The 20,044-nt window shown below is 39.8% G+C and overlaps 1 protein-coding gene across 2 annotated transcripts in view; it reads left to right on the top strand.

Annotated features, from left to right (window-relative positions):
- The window catches only part of Sdk1 (sidekick cell adhesion molecule 1), a 788,311-nt gene that overhangs the window by 295,981 nt on the left and 472,286 nt on the right, over positions 1-20,044 (top strand). Inside the window, exons 1-2 of one of the 2 annotated variants that reach the window (XM_048330099.1) lie at positions 15,392-15,407; positions 15,802-15,961. Coding sequence is in view for 1 of the 2 variants with exons in the window: in XM_048330089.1 (XP_048186046.1) it covers positions 15,802-15,961 (160 nt within the window). In the remaining variant the exon portion in view is untranslated. Of the gene's footprint in view, positions 1-15,391; positions 15,408-15,801; positions 15,962-20,044 lie in introns of those variants that run through there. The other variant, XM_048330089.1, reaches the window with a different exon arrangement.

Here is a 20,044-nt window from a genome sequence, read left to right as displayed (position 1 = left end):
ACTAATCCTTTTGCATATCCATGGCTTGCCTAACTATAGATTTCAGATGTTTTCTTCCATGTTTTTTCGCAGTGTTTTATAGTTTTACATATAAATCCTCCATCCATTTAATTTTACATTAGATTAGACAGACTTTTATTCTTTTGCCTTCTGGGTTTTAAATTGCTCCAGCACCATTCACTTAGAAGACTGTCCCTCCACTATTGAAATTTGTTATTCACCCTTGTCAAAACTTAGTGGGCTGTACTTGAGCTGGGCTTTTCCTAGGCTCTGTTCTTTTCTTGGATCCTCTTGACACTCTACTATCTTTATTGCTGTTGCACAATACGTCTTCTGTATTTTGAAGCTTCATTCTTTTATTCATCTTCAAAAGTGTTTTAAATGGGCTGGGGATATGGCCTAGTGGCAAGAGTGCCTGCCTCATATACATGAGGCCCTGGGTTCGATTCCCCAGCACCACATATACAGAAAATGGCCAGAGGTGGCGCTGTGGCTCAAGTGGCATAGTGCTAGCCTTGAGCAAAAGGAGGCCAGGGACAGTGCTCAGGCCCTGAGTCCAAGGCCCAGGACTGGCCAAAAAAAAAAAAAAAGTGTTTTAAATATCCTAATTTCTTCCAGTAGATATTCTAGAATAAATAATTTAAACATTCTAATGTCTTGCAGTAGATACTTTAAAATAATCTACAAATTCTTTTTTTAAAGCAAAGATTCCATTAACCTTGCATGTTGTGTTTGTATAGATTTGGCATTTTTACTGTGTATTTTTCAGTATGTGAATATGAGTCACTCATTTATTTAGAGATTTTTTGAATAATGTATTTGGAGCTTTATAACTTCAGCATATAGATCATGTAACAGAATTTTAGGGTAGTATTGACTAAAACTTTGTTTTTCTTGCCTTATCCTTACCTACTTTGCTCTCTCTAGTACATTGTCCATATATCCTCTTCTTCCTCTTGCAGAGAAAGGAACAAATAATTCTACCTCTATGAGAGCGCCTTCTCCTGAAGAATCCTGGAGACCCTTCCCTCTTATAGGAAACAATGAATATCAGTGTGAAAACTCAGAAGGTTATCCCTTTATATGTTTAGACAGGGCATTTTCATGTCTTGAATAGTAAGAATGTCACTCTTGATTTTCTTTTTTTCACTAAAGTAATTTTCACTAAGTATGTTTCCATAATTAAGTTTAACATACCAACTGGGGCTTCTTAATAGAAAATTTAAATAGTTCAGAATAAAATTGTAGAGCAGCCATGTGTCAGTAGCTCATTCCTGTAATCTTAGCTACTCAGGAGACTTAGACCTAGAAGATTACAATTCAAGGCCAGATCAAGAAGAAAGATCCTTAAGACTCCATTTCCAAAATAGCCATTTTAAAAAGCTGGGCCTGAGGTGTGGCAAAAGTAGTATAGAGCCAGCAAGCAAGCTTGAGGTGCTGCTCCAAACCCTAGTACCACCACTTACGTATGTACATATATACATATGTGCACACATATATAGATAAAATATTTTAGTGCTTTTCTTCAAATACTAATTTTAGGTATTCGAGATCATTTTTATTTTGGGCATTGTTTTTTACATAGTCTGGGATATTCAAATTCTGTCTTCGCACCAAATACAATTTTACTTATTTGTTTTATATCTTGGCAGAATGGTTTTTTGTTTGTGTAATGGCATCCGAGGGAGGGGGCGATCCTCCAGCCTTCTGAGAGTCCACCACTCAAGAGACAGTCTCAAGCAAAAAGATGGATTTATTGGGGAAGTTCCAGATGGACTGGTCCCAGGTTTCAGAAAAACTTATAACACAGAACAGGACAGTGGCACAGAGACTTACTTCTGGAGGATTTCCAAGTACCAATAAACCAACTCAGCTCCAATGGAGAGCTGAATGACGCTATGGGAACAACAGACACAAGACTTGAACATGTGTCATGGGGTAATGGCGCCTGAGCTGGCCTGCCCCTAAATAGGGTCAGGTCAGGGGCTAGGGTCACAGGAAGCTCCTAGTCCCAAGCACTTGACAGACAGGTTCAATAACCTATAGGCCATGTGCCGCCCCTCTCTCCCATTACCTGGGAATGGAGCTTCTCTTCCTATAGGAATCCAGGCATGCCCATCAAGAATTGGCACGCTGATTGGTGAGCGCAGGGGTGTGGGGGAGTACTATTGTTTACAAGGAGAGGGAATCTTCCTGGGCTTCTGCACAGCTGGGGCTGGGGAGGTACTGGAGATGGAGTCAGCTTCTGCCCTCTTTCGCTGGCCAGATCTGACCTCCATATTACACTTTGGTTTTTGTTCTTGTACATCAGTGATCTGAGGATATTTTTTTAATAACATGGGTAGGATTATGCAATTTCAAGCATTAACTTAGCATTTTTGTGGTAATCACACATACTGCATGAGTCTGACTGCCTGTTGAGCTGCTACACCTGGATGTCTCCTATGTATCTTGAGTTTAATTTGGTCAGTTTTGAGCTCTGCTCTTGTTCTCACTTCAAGAAATCACCAACCGGGGCTGGGGATATAGCCTAGTGGCAAGAGTGCCTGCCTCGGATACACGAGGCCCTAGGTTCGATTCCCCAGCACCACATATACAGAAAACGGCCAGAAGCGGCGCTGTGGCTCAAGTGGCAGAGTGCTAGCCTTGAGCGGGAAGAAGCCAGGGACAGTGCTCAGGCCCTGAGTCCAAGGCCCAGGACTGGCCAAAAAAAAAAAAGAAATCACCAACCACTGTGTTCTTCTGATTCCTCTAGCCAGAAACTGTGACCCTGGAATTGTCTTCTCTTTGTCCTGTACCCAACACCCTACATTTGTAAATTCATGTTGGCTTTAGTTTTTCAATATATTTATCCTTCTGCCATCTTTCCTACAATAGGCTCTCAGGGCTACCTTCATCTCTAAACCACATTAATGCAGCAACCTCCTGAGTGGTCTCCCAGCTTCTTTCCTTCCTGCCATTTCTTAGCACAGTCTGTGCCCAGTAAGATGTGAACCAGTGAAACCCTATCTTGGAACATAACACTCTCTTACTCCAAATTCTTCAATTCCTTCGACTGTCACTTAAAAGTCCAAGGTCTCATCAGGTCTTATCTGTGCAGCCTCACTTCTTCATACATTCCTTCTCTCACTCCATTCATCCACACCAGTCCCTTACTATTCTTGTTAGACTTTTATATCTACTCAGGAAGGCCTCCCTACCTTCCACATTTAACAGAGAATTCCTTCTCCAAAATTCTCTACCCTCTTCTTTTTCTACAGTATTCTAGAAAATACATTATATATACCCATATTATATTATATAAAACCATACACTACAATCATAAAATGGGGGAAATCCTCTTGGAGCAGATCATTCAGAATCTATGGAACGTTGCAATTTGAACCCTAATAAGGTTTTCTGTATTGCAGAAAAAGAAAAGCCTTTCAGAGGTATTCTTCCACCCTTCTGTTCCTGGATCACACTGTGTTAGGAAAGCACCCTGGTTCTTGAAGCAGGTAAACCAGCCACCACTTACACTACTGGAAGGAAAATACACTTTTGGTTTTAAAGTAGGTTTGCTGTTGCCACTGCTGCCTACCATGTTCTTGTAATTCCAGAGCTTACTCTTTAACAAATGAACAAACTTGCTCATGATAATGTTGCGACATTAATATTCTGGGAAAAATCATGTATAATCAACACAACTTCTGCGTTACACCAGTATTAATTCCCTACTTATCAGGCACACATATGAGGAATTTGTATATAAAAAAGCCATTTTAGCAAAATAGACCATCTGCCTACTTTTTTATTTGCTTGTTTACTGTTTTCCCTAAACTAGAGGTTAAATTCCATGAAGGTATGTTTTTTAATTTTTTTAAATTAATATTAATATTCCTGTCTTGTAGAAGTCCAAGTAGGCGCTTAATAAATATTTGTTGAATGAGAGAATAAATAAATCAATATTTAGACTTCTCTATGATTTTGAAGTAATTGAAAATAGGAACACCTGTTTTTCTTTTAATTGAACAACTTCTTTGGCTTAATAGTTATTGACATTTAAGACTGTAGCCTGATTTATGTGTGTTATTTAGCAAGCCAAAAGTAAGTGTGCTCTGGATGAAGTTCAAGATTCAGCATTCTGTAGGCAGTTGCAATTCCATTCTAAAGCACCTGCTTTAATTGAAGCTAGCAGGCACGTTGTACTTTGTACCAGACAGGGCCATGAATGTTTGGTGCACAGGAACTGATTTCATTTTTCAGACATTTCCAGAGCAGTGGTTCTCACTGTGGTCTCAAGACCTCTGCAGGCTCCAAGACCCTTCGCCAGGGAAAATTGTGAGGACAAAAACATTTCCTGGTAATGCCAAAGTCCTTTTCACCTTTGCTTTGTTTTTAGACTTTATTGATTATGCAAAGGTAGTTATAAGAAAACTTCTGGCACTTGAGCAGCTTTATCAGGATAGTTGTGCCAAGTTGACACTTGTTCATGTGATTCTTACCTACTATACAGGATTTTTTAAAAAATGTATTCTACTACCTTAAGAATATTATTGGTGAAATAATAATCATTAACTATATTGGATCTTTTTTATTTATATATATATTTTATTATCAAACTGAATTACAGAGAGGTTGCAGTTTCATAAATTAGGCATTGGATACATTTCTTATACTGTCTGTTACCTCGTCCTTCATTCCCCCGCCCCCCCTCCCCCTTTCCCTCCCCCCCATGAGTTGTTCAGTTCATTTACACCAGTTTTGCAAGTATTGCTTTTGTAGTTGTTTGTCTTTTTTTTTTATCCTGTGTCTCTCGATTTTGGTATTCCCTTCCAATTTCCTAGTTCTAATACCAGTATTCCCGGTTTCCAATATACTCAGTTAAGATACAGAGAAAGTGTAGGTACAACCACAGGAAGGTGATACAAGAAGATCTACTTTCAACGTGCCATATGTAATTATATTGGATCTTTTTTTTTTTTTTTTTTTTTTTTTTGGCCAGTCCTGGGGCTTGGACTCAGGGCCTGAGCACTGTCCCTGGCTTCTTCCCGCTCAAGGCTAGCACTCTGCCACTTGAGCCACAACACCGCTTCTGGCCGTTTTCTGTATATGTGGTGCTGGGGAATCGAACCTAGGGCCTCGTGTATCCGAGGCAGGCACTCTTGCCACTAGGCTATATCCCCAGCCCCTATATTGGATCTTTTAATACTGAATATTCAAATGCAAATGGTGTATAAAAATTTGCCACATGTCCAAAAGGGAACCCTACTTCATTGTTGGTGGGAATGTAAACTGGTTCAGCCACTCTGGCAAGCGGTATGGAGATTCCTCAGAAGGCTAAACATAGAACTCCCCTATGACCCAGCAGCCCCACTTTTGGGCATCTACCCAAAAGACCACAAACAAGAACACACTAAAGCCACTAGCACAACAATGTTCATCGCAGCACAATTTGTCATAGCTAGAATATGGAACCAACCCAGATGCCCCTCAGTAGACGATTGGATCTGGAAAAGGTGGTACTTATACACAATGGAATTTTATGCCTCTATCAGAAAGAATGACATTGCCCCATTTGTAAAGAAATGGAAGGACTTGGAAAAAATTATACTAAGTGAAGTGAGCCAGACCCAAAGAACCATGGACTCTGTGGTCTCCCTCATAGGGAGTAATTAGCACAGGTTTAGGCAAGTCACAGCAGAGGATCACAAGAGCCCAATAGCTATACCCTTATGAACACATAAGATGATGCTAAGTGAAATGAACTCCATGTTATGGAAATGATTGTTATATCACTGTTGTAACTACTTTCAACATGCTATGTGAAACTGTAGCTTCTATTATTGATGATCTTCTTGTGTCCCCTTCCTGTGGTGTACCTGCACTATCTCTGTATCTTATCTGAGTACATTGGAAACCGTGAATACTGGTATTAGAACTAGGAAAGTGAAAGGGAATACCAAAATTGAGAGACACAGGGTAAAAAAGACAAACGACTACAAAAGCAATACTTGCAAAACTGTTTGGTGTAAATGAACTGAACAACTCATGGGCGGGAAAGGAGGAGGGGAGAGGGGTGAATGAGGGAGGAGATAACAAACAGTACAAGAAATGTATCCAATGAAACTGTAACCTCTCTGTACATCAGTTTGACAATAAAAATTACAAAAATTTTTTTTCCACATGTGAAACATGCTGGTGGCTTTGAGGCAGAATCCTTGCAAGGTGTCTGAGCTGGCAGCTGAAAGAACTAGCTGCTTTTTCCTTGGCATTTCATTTTAACTTGAAACAGTGACTGATAGACAAGCTATGGTTATTCAAACTTGGGTATGTGGCAACATGTTCCTGAAAATGAATGAACCTGTTCCATTGGGGAAGGATATGACATATTTATTGCTAATGATAAAAATCAAACTAATAGGTAGAAACATTTTGGAAATCTTGCATGTGTTAACATGATCTTGACATTTTTTTCCCTCACTGGAAGACGCCTGGTGAAGTAAGAAGGTATATTGACATTTGATATGCTTTATATGGTATAATGAGATGTGTCAACATTTGGAAGATCTGTAAAGCTTAGTGAACTACAGAAGCCACCACTACATAACAGATCTGAATACAAGACAGACAAATGGATTTTAATGTTTCATTGATGGGATTTCAGATTCCACACTACCACTCACCTTTATGAAACTGACACTTGTTCACCTTTAATATAGTACCAACCAGGATAGTCACATTTGTTTGAAAAGGTTATTAAATTATCCTATTTCCAGCCAAATATCTGAAAGGCTGTATTTTATGCATGTACTTGATCTGAAAATAATCTGCAAAGACTCAATACAGAAATATATGTGAAGATCTGATATCTTTTATTAAGGTAAACATTGAAAAAATATGAAACAATGCCATTCTAAAGAGTGATTTTGTGGTTTTGAATCATGTATTTCCATAAGGATCTCTTTTGTATTAACATATACTCAGATTTTAATGCTATTATTTTCAAATGAATGTATGCTTTGAAGGCTTACAGTTTTGCTTTCAAATAGGATAAATTTGGAAATAACAAGAATGTTTAAGGGTTTCATTTTTTTGTATCTTGCTTTTGTTTTTGCTTTGGCCAGTCCTGGGGCTTGGGACTCAGGATCTGAGCACTGTCCCTGGAATTTTTTTGCTTATGTGGTGCTGAGGAATCGAACCCAGGGCTTCATGCATGCAAGTGAAGCTCTCTTCCACTAAGCCATATTCCTAGCGTGTGTGTGTGTGTGTGCGTGTGTGTGTGTGCGTGTGTGTGTGTTTAATAAAAGTTTCCAAGAGATATGGAAGCTCAAAAGTTTGATAAATGCTGTTCTTAGGAACGTTTATTTTATTATCTAGTTGATTGGGAGACTTGGGCACAGAAGAGCTAGTGGGTGTTAACTAAGACCCCAGAGCTGAGGAGTAGGAGAGCTTGGGATAGAACCAGGGTTCTAGGGGTCTGGCTAGACCCAGGGTTCTAGAGCTCTGGCCTCCAGAAACCTTCCTGCACAAGCCTTGTGGTCTGTATCTTGCTGGGCCTGCAGGTTTTATCTCATTGAACTGAGATGCGCTTACAAATTTCTTTCACATATTACTGTTTTGGTCTAAGGAAATCTACCATTTAGCTATTTCTTGAACTCCAGTTTTTTATGTCAGTAAATATGTACAATAAACTCACAGTCATAGATGTAGCAAGGAAAGGAAAATCCTATTTGAGTTTATTTCTTAGACCTTTTGACTTTTTATTTAATCAGGATTGGGCTTTCAAGGATTATTTACAAGAATCTTTGGAGGAAGTATTCTATCATATTTGCAAATATTGTTGGTTATCTCAGATGACATACCAGTCTCTCTCTCTCTCTCTCTCTCTCTGTATATATGTATGTGTGTGTGTGTCATACTTTCTTACTACAAACCACAGATATGACAATTTAGCACCCTTCTCCTTTGAAGTAAAATATTGGTGAGCTGGAAGCTTATTTCAGTTTGGAGAAATAGCAAATTGCTTTTATTCTACTGTCTCTTCTTATTAGTAATTTATATGCTGAAATAGATTAGCACAGTGCAGGATCAAACCAGTACATAAATACAGCCATTATGGTTCTCCCATCAGCTTCAACTGTAGATTCATCTCACTGAAAGCTTGAATGGTTTCTTAGGAGGAAATATTGGAAGCATAGGTTTACCCCATGAGGTCCCTTAACTATGCTGTTAATTCACATTGATCTTAGAGAAAACAGAGATAATCAGTTTGACTGAATGTCTCAGCAGGCTGTTCACAGTACAGTTTAATGGAGATCTTAGGGACCCTCCTGCTTTTTCTTTCTTTCACATACATACTTCCAAGTCTCAGGAGAATGCTACTGACCAGCTGCTGGGGGAAAAATCTGCCCTCACAGGCCACACTTCTCAGGACAAAGTGAGATGTTGATGACATCTAGTAATACAACAAACTTTGGTCTGATTTGCTCCTTCTGACTATGTTGCTCTGATTATGACAGTGCAGACAGAGACAGGGAGAAGGATACATGACTGGCTTCTACTTTCCTTATAGTTTGCTCAGATGTCCTGCTGCCTGGGTCCCCAGACTCTGACCCAAACCAAGCTTAGCACCTATTGACACCTGCACTAGGCCACTGTGTGTGCTCCCTGGCATTCTTTAGGTCTCTCTTAGGGATGGCTCTATGTCCTTGTAACACTGTCTACCTATGGCAGCCAGTCCCAGGCAAACAACTCTCCTAAGTCTGCTTCTCAGTTAGTATATAGGAACATTTCATGGAATAAGAAAGTGTTACTAAGGATAGTTCTTTAACAAGCCTTAGAGGGCTCTTGAAATCTACTGTGGAACCAATGCAGCACAAGGGTCCACCAGACCCATGTGTTTCCACAAGGCCTTGGTGCCTCTGCCCCATGCATTCAGTCTTCTGGGTATCCTTGACTTCCTTGGTGCTCATGTCCCTCCAGCTCTCGACTCTGTTGAGATGTGGGGACCTCAGCCACAGGGAGGCCTTTATACGTAAACCCCATAGAGAACCCTCTGCAGCAGTGTTAACTCCATACCTCTTCTGCTTCTCCCCTGGGGAGCTTGTTTACAAATCTCCTTTTCTAGACTCACTAGCAAGGATCTTTGCTCCTTACTGGAGCAAAACAGGTATGAGCCTCAGTCTTTACTGCCTCCTGTTCTGGGTAAAGATCTGCTAAAGTCCCTGTGTAGTGAAGCCTTGAGGGCTTCCTGTACTGAGAAGATACTGCAGGGCACTGAAGGGGAGCACATTAGCTCCCGCTCATACCCCATCACACATGTGTGAGAACAACTTGAAGCACCCTCCTAGGCTTGTGCTTTGTAGTTATCATAGTAGATTAGGGGTTTGGGTTTTGGTTTTAGTGTTCATTTTTTAATGGAATCAGATTTATGTATGGTCACTTGTAGCTACCCTTCACCCTAGAATTTCTGATTCTTTTGCCAGGTAATAGTGGAAATAAATATACAAAGTGACATGCAGAGAAGGTGTTTTTCTTTGGATCAGAATATTATAGTGCATTCTACTATATTTGAAAGTTATCACCAGAAGATATTTCAGATAAACATAGATAATGAAGCTTGGGACTTAGCAGTGGTGATAGATCCAACTCTTGAGTAGTGGTAATTATTTAGTTGGAAAATAATTAGGTGCCATTGATTTTTATCCTTTAGTGCTCCAACCCTCCCATTTCATTCACAGCCCCAAAGGATTTGTAAAGTGCTCACAGCTAGTGCAGCTTAACCTGCCTTGTCTGGCGGCAGATGGAGAACTTGGTCCTGAAGCAGTAGGTCCTCTTATAGATGCACAGTGACCTTTTTATATTTCCATGCTTAACCATATTCCATAATATCTTTAAATTTTCTCAAGAGAACATTTGAAATGTGTAATTGTTTTCTTTAAAAAGATGAAGATTATAGAAGTGAAGAAAGCACATTGTGCTGTGAGATTAACTTCCTGGTTCAATAGGTGGACATAATGACCTACCAGCAGTTGGAACTGGAAAGACTGCATTCATCTGAATAGGACTTCTACCTAGATTTTTCCGAATTGTTGTTCACAGATGATACATTATACCCCATACGTTAGTTTCACTCTGGAATTTGAAAAATAAACCTTTCCATGAGTGGAAGATTCATAAGCTAGGGTATGAAAATGTTTGAATTTGATATAAAAGAAGTTTTGAAAGGAAGATTAGTGGTTTAACCCAAAAGATGAGTCGCCCTGGGAAATTTAGCTGTGGCAGAAGTGCAGGGTTCAGTAATGAAAGGTTTTTTGGGGGCTGATTGCCCATTCATGCTGTGAACCCGATTCTCCCTGCTGGACTGTCACCTGATTGGTGGTGCTGATGACAGGTGCTTAATCAATTTCATCTTCACTCTACCAGAGCATGGAAGATTTGCCTGCTTCAGACCTCCCCTTGTTTGTGGTAAGGTTGATTCTGCTTCTATGTGGAGCTGATTATCATTTCTTTGTTCCTTATCTGTTTGGGATAGAGGAGAATAAGGCAAGTTACTGAGTGCATGGCTAGCATCCTAGTTGGAGCTCTTGTCTACAGTCACAAGAGCATATTAAAGCTCAAATATTCTGGGTACCTAACTTGATTCTTGTCCATTTTACTATTGAAAGGCCTCAAAAGAGTCTCAGTTTTCCATTGTGGAGCAGATAATTAAAACCCACAGGAAGATCCCCTTCTTTCTGTGAGGATACTTGAGCCACAGTCAAGGCTCAGCTGCAGCTTCTCATGCTCCTCTACTCCTCTACTGTGGAACCTCATTCCACTTCGGCACACAGGGTCATGGTCCCTTTCTAGATGAGAAGATTATCTCTGCACTGGACAGGTAAAGTTAATCCATTTACATTTATCTGAAAGCCTTAGAAGTCCACTTAGGGAAGTGACCCCACCATCATAAAACTACGATGTTGTCTTGAGAATACATTCCTGTCCTTTGAATGGACCTTAAATCTGTATTATCTAGACAAATGAGACTCTCTCTTTCCTACATGATTTATGCTCTTTCAAAAAGTATGTGAAAATGGAAATTTCACAGCTTTTCTCAGTAATTCATTCTAGGGTCTTAGACTGTTCATTGCTAGAATACAGATGTCAGCACCACAACCTCTGCATGTTGTCACTGAGGAGGGGGAGAAGTATTAGTTATTATTTGCTCCCCCCAAAAGAGGATTGAGTGTAATGTTGGTGAGAGTTGGATAACTTTACTTTGTAGGTAATTGATCATGTTTCTTCTTTCCTCCTGGACCTTCCCAGCCTGTTCTCTATCCCACTTTAAGTTAAGAGCAGACACATGTAAAGACTCTATGTACACTAAGCCCATCCTTCTGAGTTTCTCTCCAAAGCTATTGTGGTTGGTTACTGTTATGCCCACTTTCAATTTCTGAGGTAACTAATTCTCCACAGTGGCAAGTCTGTGTTAACATATTTATAGAAGTCATGTTAATTTAGATGATTAACATTCCAGGGCATTGTCAATACTTGTTTTCCATGCTTTCTGTCAGATCTGTATTAATATATCTTCTGACATCATTTATGGCACAAGATATTTGTTTGGCAAGGCGATGGAAGTATTCTTCATGAAGGTTTTTTTCTACTAGATTATAGTACACAATCTAATAATATCCACACAGTATCCATATGTTTAGTTAACTATGAATTCTGTGAAGAATTGTGGTGCCATTTAAATTCAAAACTGCCATATATGAAATTGATGATGCCCTGTCAGTTGTAAAACTAAATTCAAATTCTAGAGCTTCTGGGCTGGGAATATGGCCCAGTGGTAGAGTGCTTGCCTCGCATACATGAAGCCCTAGGTTCGATTCCTCAGCCCCACATAAACAGAAAAAGCTAGAAGTGGCACTATGGCTCAAGTGGTAGAGTGCTAGCCTTGAGCAAAAAGAAAAGCCGGGGACAGTGCTCAGGCCCTGAGTCCAAGCCCCAGGACTGGCAAAAAAAAAAAAAAAAAAAAAATTCCAGAGCTTCTGTCTTAAAGCTTTTTCTTTTCAAAAAGATGTCTTTTTTTTATGGCTCATGTGTGTAGAACACTAAGACCCTATGAAGTGGCATTTCTTTTTCTATTGTTAAAGAGAGTGCAAATGGCAGGCCATTAATAAAGCCTGCAGCTCTGTAAACCCCAAAGTATCAAAGCTATATCCATTGCAATTCAGCTTTATTATACTGTTTCAGTTACAAGAGTGGATGATTTGCACTGAAGTATCTAGCAAAAAGGGAAATCGGACTCACAGTTGACAATCGGAACCTAAGAATGCCTTTGATATGTGACTTAGAACAAGTCACTTGCAGCAGAAGCAGGTGGAACTCACCAGTAAATCCTGGATTGATGGCTCCTCCTAACTTCATACAGCAGCTAGAACGTGACCATATATTCCTGTGTTAGACATACATCGTAGCCGCTTTAAGGGACTGTGCCAAGTTTTTCTTCCCTTGTATTCTCAGTGGTATTTTTTTTTTACAAGGTAGATACTATTAACCAGAAGTGGATATAGGCTAAAGACCTAAGAATCCTTCTGGATACCCCTTCTCCCTCATTACCCCTGTAACCAAGCCATAATGGAATTATTTTTTGCCACCAAATAGTGTTTGAACATGCTTGTTCCTCTCCATCTCTTCTCCACAGTCCCTACTATTACCTTTGCCACGCTTGCCACCTGTCACACTTTAGAACACACATTGTGGACTGACCACGGACTATAGTGGTCTCCCCATATTCGAGGCCCTCTTCTTTCTCTGCATTATAGCTAGAATGATGTTGCATGAAACTGTCTCTTCAAAGGCTCTCTGTTGTTGTTTTTAATAGTAACTGATCCTCACCATAGAACTGATCACACTACTAACACACAAGGTGAGCCATCATCTGTTACCCACACTATGGAGGAGAGACCACTGATACTCTGGCAGAATGGATTTGTCCTACCTACCTTGCAGTATCTTGGTCTGGCAACCCTTGCTCCCATTCACTCTCTCTACACTCACGATTGGACTTGTTAGTACTTTCTGCAGGTACTCATTGTTTGCTTCCACCACTGAGCCTTTGCACATGCTTCTACCTGAAGATTTGACTCCCTCCTATTCTTTGCATACCCAGTTCCTGCATTCATTCTAATTAAGTAGGTTGACTCTCCTCTCTATAAGTTCTTATCTTGCAGATGTAATTCAGCATTAATTTTTTGTACGAATAAATGAGTAAATTTTAGTAAGTGGTTGATGTTATATTTCTATGAGTTATTGTTGAATATACTGACAACTCAAAGACAAACTATATATATGTATATATATATGTGTATATATATATATATATATATATATATATATACATTTTTTTTTTTTGGCCAGTCCTGGGGCTTAGACTCTGGGCCTGAGCACTGTCCCTGGCTTCTTTTTGCTCAAGGCTAGCACTCTGCCACTTGAGCCACAGCGCCACTTCTGGCCATTTTCTGTATATGTGGTGCTGGGGAATCGAACCCAGGGCCTCATGTATATGAGGCAGGCACTCTTGCCACTAGGCCATATCCCCAGCCCCAAACTCTATATTTTTATCCCTTAGTGTATTCTTGAAGATACCCAGTCCACAGGTGCTCCTTTATTACACGAGATGGAGAAGTGTTGGCATACAACCTCCCCACATCTTCTCCAATATCGGTTTATATCACTTCTGCGTATAAATGATATGCAAATTCTTGCTGTACTGCATTTTTTAAGGAATAAGGACAAGGAAAATACGCCTGCACATATCAGTACTTTTTTCCAAAATATTTTGATTCATGATTGACTGACTCAAGTTCAGGACCTGTGATCTAGAGCTGGCTGCATATTTAAACTCTCTATATTTAGTATATGTGCAATAGCTGTAGGTGTAAATACAATTCTAGAATCCTTTATGTTTCAATACTGTTGTTATAATTTGCTGTTTAATTTGTTAAAGACATAGCAATTCAGTTTAAAAGCCCAGCTGAGTAACTGCACAAATAAATGATTGAAACGCTGATGTTAGATAGGGGCTTCTGGGAAATAAGTTCCTGTCTTGAGAAGTTTGTGACACTTACGATCATAATACGTAGAATTTGTTGCTTTTTGGAGCCAAATGATATGAATTTATGTAGTGACTTAGGACTGGTGAACTGAGCAGGGAATGTAAATCCTCTTGTGTCTCTGTTTGCCTACCTGTGAAATAGGTATAGCACTGACATCTGTTTCATAGAGCTTTTGTGAGGATTAGATGAGTTCATATAAATGTGTACGTATAGCCTTTTGCAGTATATGGTAAGTGTGCACTGATTATGACCTGTTTCTGTTGCTTTGTCGTTGCTATTATGTTTACTCATTTAACACATAGCTGCTTTTTTCCTGCCATTGTTTTCAGTTCTGGGATTGGGGAATAGCTGGAGATCACTTTTAAGTTTTCTTGTTCTAGGGTGTCAAAACACTGTAATTTCAAAACTTTATGTGTCTGTGCATATATATACACAGAGAGAGAGAGTATTGGAAGTGATATAAACATGGTTGGTAAGGCCACAGTGGTACTGGGGCTCTGTCAGTTCACCTGAGGTATGAGCATAAATCAGCATGCACAAGTGTCCAGGGAGGGCAAGTGTAAATGTCCTGTGATAGAAAGGAGCTTGGCCAGTCAAGGTTTAAATGTGGAAGAAGCCAAGTGTGCCTCTACACCAGAACCTAAAAACAGACTGGAAGCAGATTATGACTGTGTGGTGGGTCTTATATACTTCAGAAAAATTACAAAAAAGGTGTAATTACAGAGGAATTCGCATAACATTTTACTGATGAGGAAACAAATATATATACATATATATGCATATATATATATATATATGCGCGCCTTGGTTACTGTTCTGAAGCTAATGATGGAGCCAGAGCTAAAAGCCAAGTGCCCCACATCCCTTTTAAACATAAAAATACATATACAAAAAGCATAAATTAAGTAGAATGTTATGCTTGGTAGCGTACCAAGCAATCTTGACCTGCTCTTTGTAGCATAGCATCCACACCCCAATTAGTCCCCCAACTCTCTACCAGTTCTCCTCAGGTACACCTAATCCTGACCTCTGACACCAGAGTAGCTGGCCTAGTTTTGAACTTTATAAACTTTTGAGTGGAAGCATGGATGGCAACCTCTTTTCCTGTTTGTGTGGCTGTTGTCACTCACGGCTGTTTTCAACCATGTCACTGTGTGTGAAGTAGTGGGGTTCTATGTCATGTTCCAACATGTGAACATCTCAGGCTTCCTGTCTTTCCTCCCTTTGAAAGTGTGTGAAATGATAGCTAGGTTGTGAGTCCTGCTCTGTGCTTTGGGTTACTTTTCCTCATGCAGATGTCTTTTGAGAAACCAATTGAAGGTTATATGAAGAATTTTCTCTTTTACAGCCTTATTACCTTGGCCACCATTCACTGTTACTTTGAGAAGTGATCGCCTAGTTAAAACCAAAGTCTTATGTGAACAGGGATCTCCCAATATGTACCTCTGATGGGCTAGTATTCATCCTCCTTGGATGAACCTGTCACATGCTGGCTTTCGTGTGACCCTAATGGTCACATGGTAGTTGTATTGTATTTTTGGGCTTGTAAAATATTAGCTGGGCTGCTGCACATTCATACTGGGCTCTTTGCTTCTGAACTGGACTAAATCATTTCTACTTCTTAAAATTAGATCTACTTAAATAATCCATTTATTAATGAGATGTGTTTTTTTCATGTTCATTCATTTTTATTTCTCTCTTTTTCCTGTCTCAGATGATGTTGCACCATATTTTAAAACGGAGCCAGCTCTACCACAGATTCACCTGGAAGGGAACCGCCTTGTTCTCACCTGCCTCGCAGAGGGGAGCTGGCCTTTGGAATTCAAGTGGATTCATGATGGCACTGAGCTCACCACCTACAGCAGCGAATATAAGTAATTGATCACTTGCAAATAAGATTCCATCTCAGGGTTATGTGTTTAGGAGATATGCCCTATTGGCCAAAATAGCTGGAGGAGTGGATCATATTGGATAGAATTTCTAATCCACTTAGTATGAAAGGACTAGACTCAAACATGTAATTAGAATGTGATTAACTATTCTGATACAGGTTGTATTTTCACCTAGAAGTCTATCATTATAATTGTGAAAGTAAGCCGGTTAGTGAAACCACCAGACAAAAAAAGGTGTAATTACAGAGGAATTCACATAACATTTTAACATGATAAGTTTGCTTTTCTGTGACAACAGCCCTGCCCACAGTATTGTTCCTATCTCAAAGGCATAAATGTTTAAATATAGCTGCTGAGATTAGTAGCTTCCAGCTGAGATGTCCATCATCAAACTTAACTAGCTGAATTCTCTTAGGGGTTAGAATAAGAAAGGGTGCATATCTTTGATTGTGGGTATACACAGAGCCTCCTTGTTGGAAGCTTACCATGTGCTAGGCCATGGGGATATAGTAAATATAATGAGAGAGCACCTTGTGAGGAGCATTTTATGAGGCAGAACACAGGGGCTGAGCCTGGGACAGAGATGGAAATGCTGTCAAGTTTGAGGTACAGCTCCACTCGGCCCTGCCCTTTGGCCTCAGTTTCCTTTTCCAGCAAGTTAGAGCTTCTCAGGCTTGCCTCGTTTCTTTGTGAGGACTGTGAGACTTAATGACAAACTCAGAAACAAGAACCCTGTGTGAGCCACAGGCTTTGGCAGATGATGACTTAAGGGCAAATACTTGTACTCTGTTACTATCTCGGTGGCTTTGGAGAAGTTAACCATTTTGATCTTACTTTTTTCATTTGTAAAGTGAGGATAATAAAGCCAGCATAAAGGATAATATAAAAGATAATATCACTGAGTTCTCATAAAAATTAAAGGGCATAATGACCTGTGTGCTCCAGGAAGAAAGAATAGGGTCTCAAAAGGACCTAGTTCAATCTTCCCTGTAAAAAGTAGTAGCTATTTGGATTATCCCTAGCCATGGTTTTCACAGTTGGGTACCTGCTGTGGATAGTTGGAGAGGAATCTTTAGTTTCCCTGTGGATGTTTTCTGAAATACAGCCTTTTGTGGAGGTTCCAAGCCAGCCCTTTTCCTGAGCCATTCTCCGATTCCACCCACTTGATTGAGGAAAGACACACATCTCCCCTAGGAGTCTTCCTGGGCAACTCCTCTACTGTGGCAGGTGCAAGGTTAAAAAGAAATGATTTTGGTATTCTACATATTGGAACTCCTTTTCCTAAAAAAAATAAAATGGTTAAGGTATGTATGGAATTCAAACATATCTGCACTCTATCAAGTATATTTATGTGATATCTGCACTCCGCCACATGTATTTAAAACACAGTCTATTAGCTTTAAGTGTCAAATGAACAGTGTGCCATTTTTCTATGCAACTACCAGAACTTAAGATGAGACAGTTATTTATAGCTGTTGCTACCTAGAGAGTACATGAAGGCATGTTCCATTTTGTTTTGACTTGCCCCTTCAATAGGCAGTATTTCCTTGTTCATCTGAACTCTGCCATGATCACTCACAAGCTGACAGGCCCTGCTGCTTATGCTGGGGCAGGACTGAGGGAAGGCTTGCTACATGCAGGCCATTTGAATCAGGCAGCTGCTCCACTGCTATTTCTCCAAGAACACCATGAGAAGAAATGGGTTATTCTGGAGCAAGAATGGTATGGAGGAGATGTGATGAATTATACTCTGTTCACTGAAGATGTCAGATGCCAAGATGGTTATCAAGAACCTACCATGTTTTGTCATCATTTTTGCAAGATATAAAAGCTGTCAAAAAGCCTCATGTGATTTTTTTTTTTTTTGCAGATTACTCTTTCTTCTCCTTCCTTCCAGTAAGCACTTTCACTTGTCACATGCTAACCTTCCCGAGACCTTTCTGAGGCTCAGAGTGGAAAACATAGCTATTTACGAAAATGGTAGCTGTTTCCTACTGGAAAGGAGGCCCCCACAGTTCCTCTCTTGGCATCAGTTATGAAAATGTAACCTATAAAAAACAAATAATTTTACTATTTCTAGCTTTTACTGAAACTGTTTTCTTTGCCTCTTGTGTTAAACACTGCACAGTGGATTTCAACAAGATTCAGATATCCTGTTTCATATTGAGACTCAAAGCTGCATTTAGGCCTAATAACTAATGGTAGACACATGGATAGTAGTTCAGCAATTACACCAAGTTTTCCTAAGTATCTTAAGTGGGGCTGCACCTAGTTTTTCTAGTAACCATTTCCTGTAAATTATTTTCTAATTTGGTAAGAATCTGTTATATCCAAAGTGGGGGAGGGGGATATCTGTCAAGAGTTTCTTACTGTGAACAGAATATGTCTTGATATAGCAATAGAAAGAGTTGAGTAGTCTAAACTGCTGAGAATTTCCTATGACAATTTCATATGAGACCTGTGTTTGTAGTTCAACACTGTGACCCTATAACAACAGAAATTCGATGAATATTTATTCCTTTTTTATTCCAGTAAAAATAGACAGGGCTCTGGAAGAAGTTCATTTTTTACATTTTATAGAAAGGCAATAAAAGTTTTATAACATCAATAAAAATTATTAAATACTCAGGAATAATTTTTATAAGAATGAATAGATATGGACATGGTGGTTCACCCACCAGATAAGCCCACGTACTAAATAGGTGAGGATTCGGAAGATCATGGTTTGAGGACAGCCCAGGCCCCACAAAAAAGAAAAAAAAAAACATGGAATCCCATCTCAGCTAAAAAGCTAGGCATGTGCTTGAAACCCCAGATACAGAGGAAGCATAAATAGGAAGATCAATCTCAGGCAAATAATGGGGACAGTCTATTGTAAAAATCTTGTGACGTCTCCATGCTAAAGCAATTATTGTACATTTGAAGACAGAAAACAAGGAAGGATTTGCCTCAGACAAGTATCTGAAAAACCTGAGATCCTCTGAAAAAGTAGCTGGAACTCAGTACTAATTAGTACCTCTATAGAACCTTCATGCTTTGTCCAACCTGAAGGACAGCAGTGGAAAAATCTTATCAGCTCCTGTGTTCAGTTGGTAAGTATTGGCTCCACTATCATAGCTATTGTTTGTAGCTAGTTTGAGCACTCTTACATAAACATGCTGGCTGTGGTGCCAGAGAAGCTCCAGGACAGCAGGCAAGAAATGTGAAGCCTGGGTTGAGGCAAATCACTGTCACCAGCACAGACATAAAGCCACTTAAGGCTCTTAGCACCTAGTATGAAAGAATTCTAGCAGCAGCTCAAGTAAAAGGAAGACTCAAAGGGATCCCATTGGTTCCATCTTTGAACCCCTCAGTGCTACTATTACGTCCAGACCATCAAACTAAAAACATTTGCAGTTTCTGTAAGGACAATATTCAGGAGTTAGAACAGACTGGTTTTCTTATTTGAGCACTTCTCAGATTTGTATTTAATCCTATACTCCTTCTTCATCTCCATCCTATTATGATACACCTCTGCCAGCACTTCAGCTGGTCCCATTTGCTTGCTAGCATGTTGATCAAACACTTCCCCATTGAATTTTGTTGCCCAGCTTTTTGGGGACCTGGATTGTAATTGCAGCTGCCTTGGATACTAAGAGAAACCTCGGTGAGTTTCTTCCTTGCCTCCACTGTGTGGGATCATCAGGCTCAGTTATAGTCCAGTACTTCCTTTCCTGGACTTCCACTTCCTTGCTGTGGACAATATGACCAAGGTAAATTATAGATGCAGTACTCTGAGCCCTTCTTTCATCACCTATAAAAATATCTCCTCTAAGGACCAAGACTTGTGATCCAAAACAACCTCAGACTAGGAAACACATATAAATAGAGCCAGTGTCAATAAAGGGATCTTGATCCCTCAGTTATGGCCACAGTTCAACACATATGCCATGGAGAACAGTGGCCATCATTGCTCAGTGCTGTTCTCAGTAACATTGTCCTATGGGTATGATATAATAGACAGTTGACCTGATCTCTAGTTAGTACCTCTTTCACACCACCTGTGAGGAATGAGATGAGACTGAT

This window comes from Perognathus longimembris, chromosome 1 (assembly GCF_023159225.1).
Source record: "Perognathus longimembris pacificus isolate PPM17 chromosome 1, ASM2315922v1, whole genome shotgun sequence".
Lineage (NCBI taxonomy): Eukaryota > Metazoa > Chordata > Mammalia > Rodentia > Heteromyidae > Perognathus > Perognathus longimembris.
This window is presented reverse-complemented; position numbering and strand designations above follow the sequence as displayed.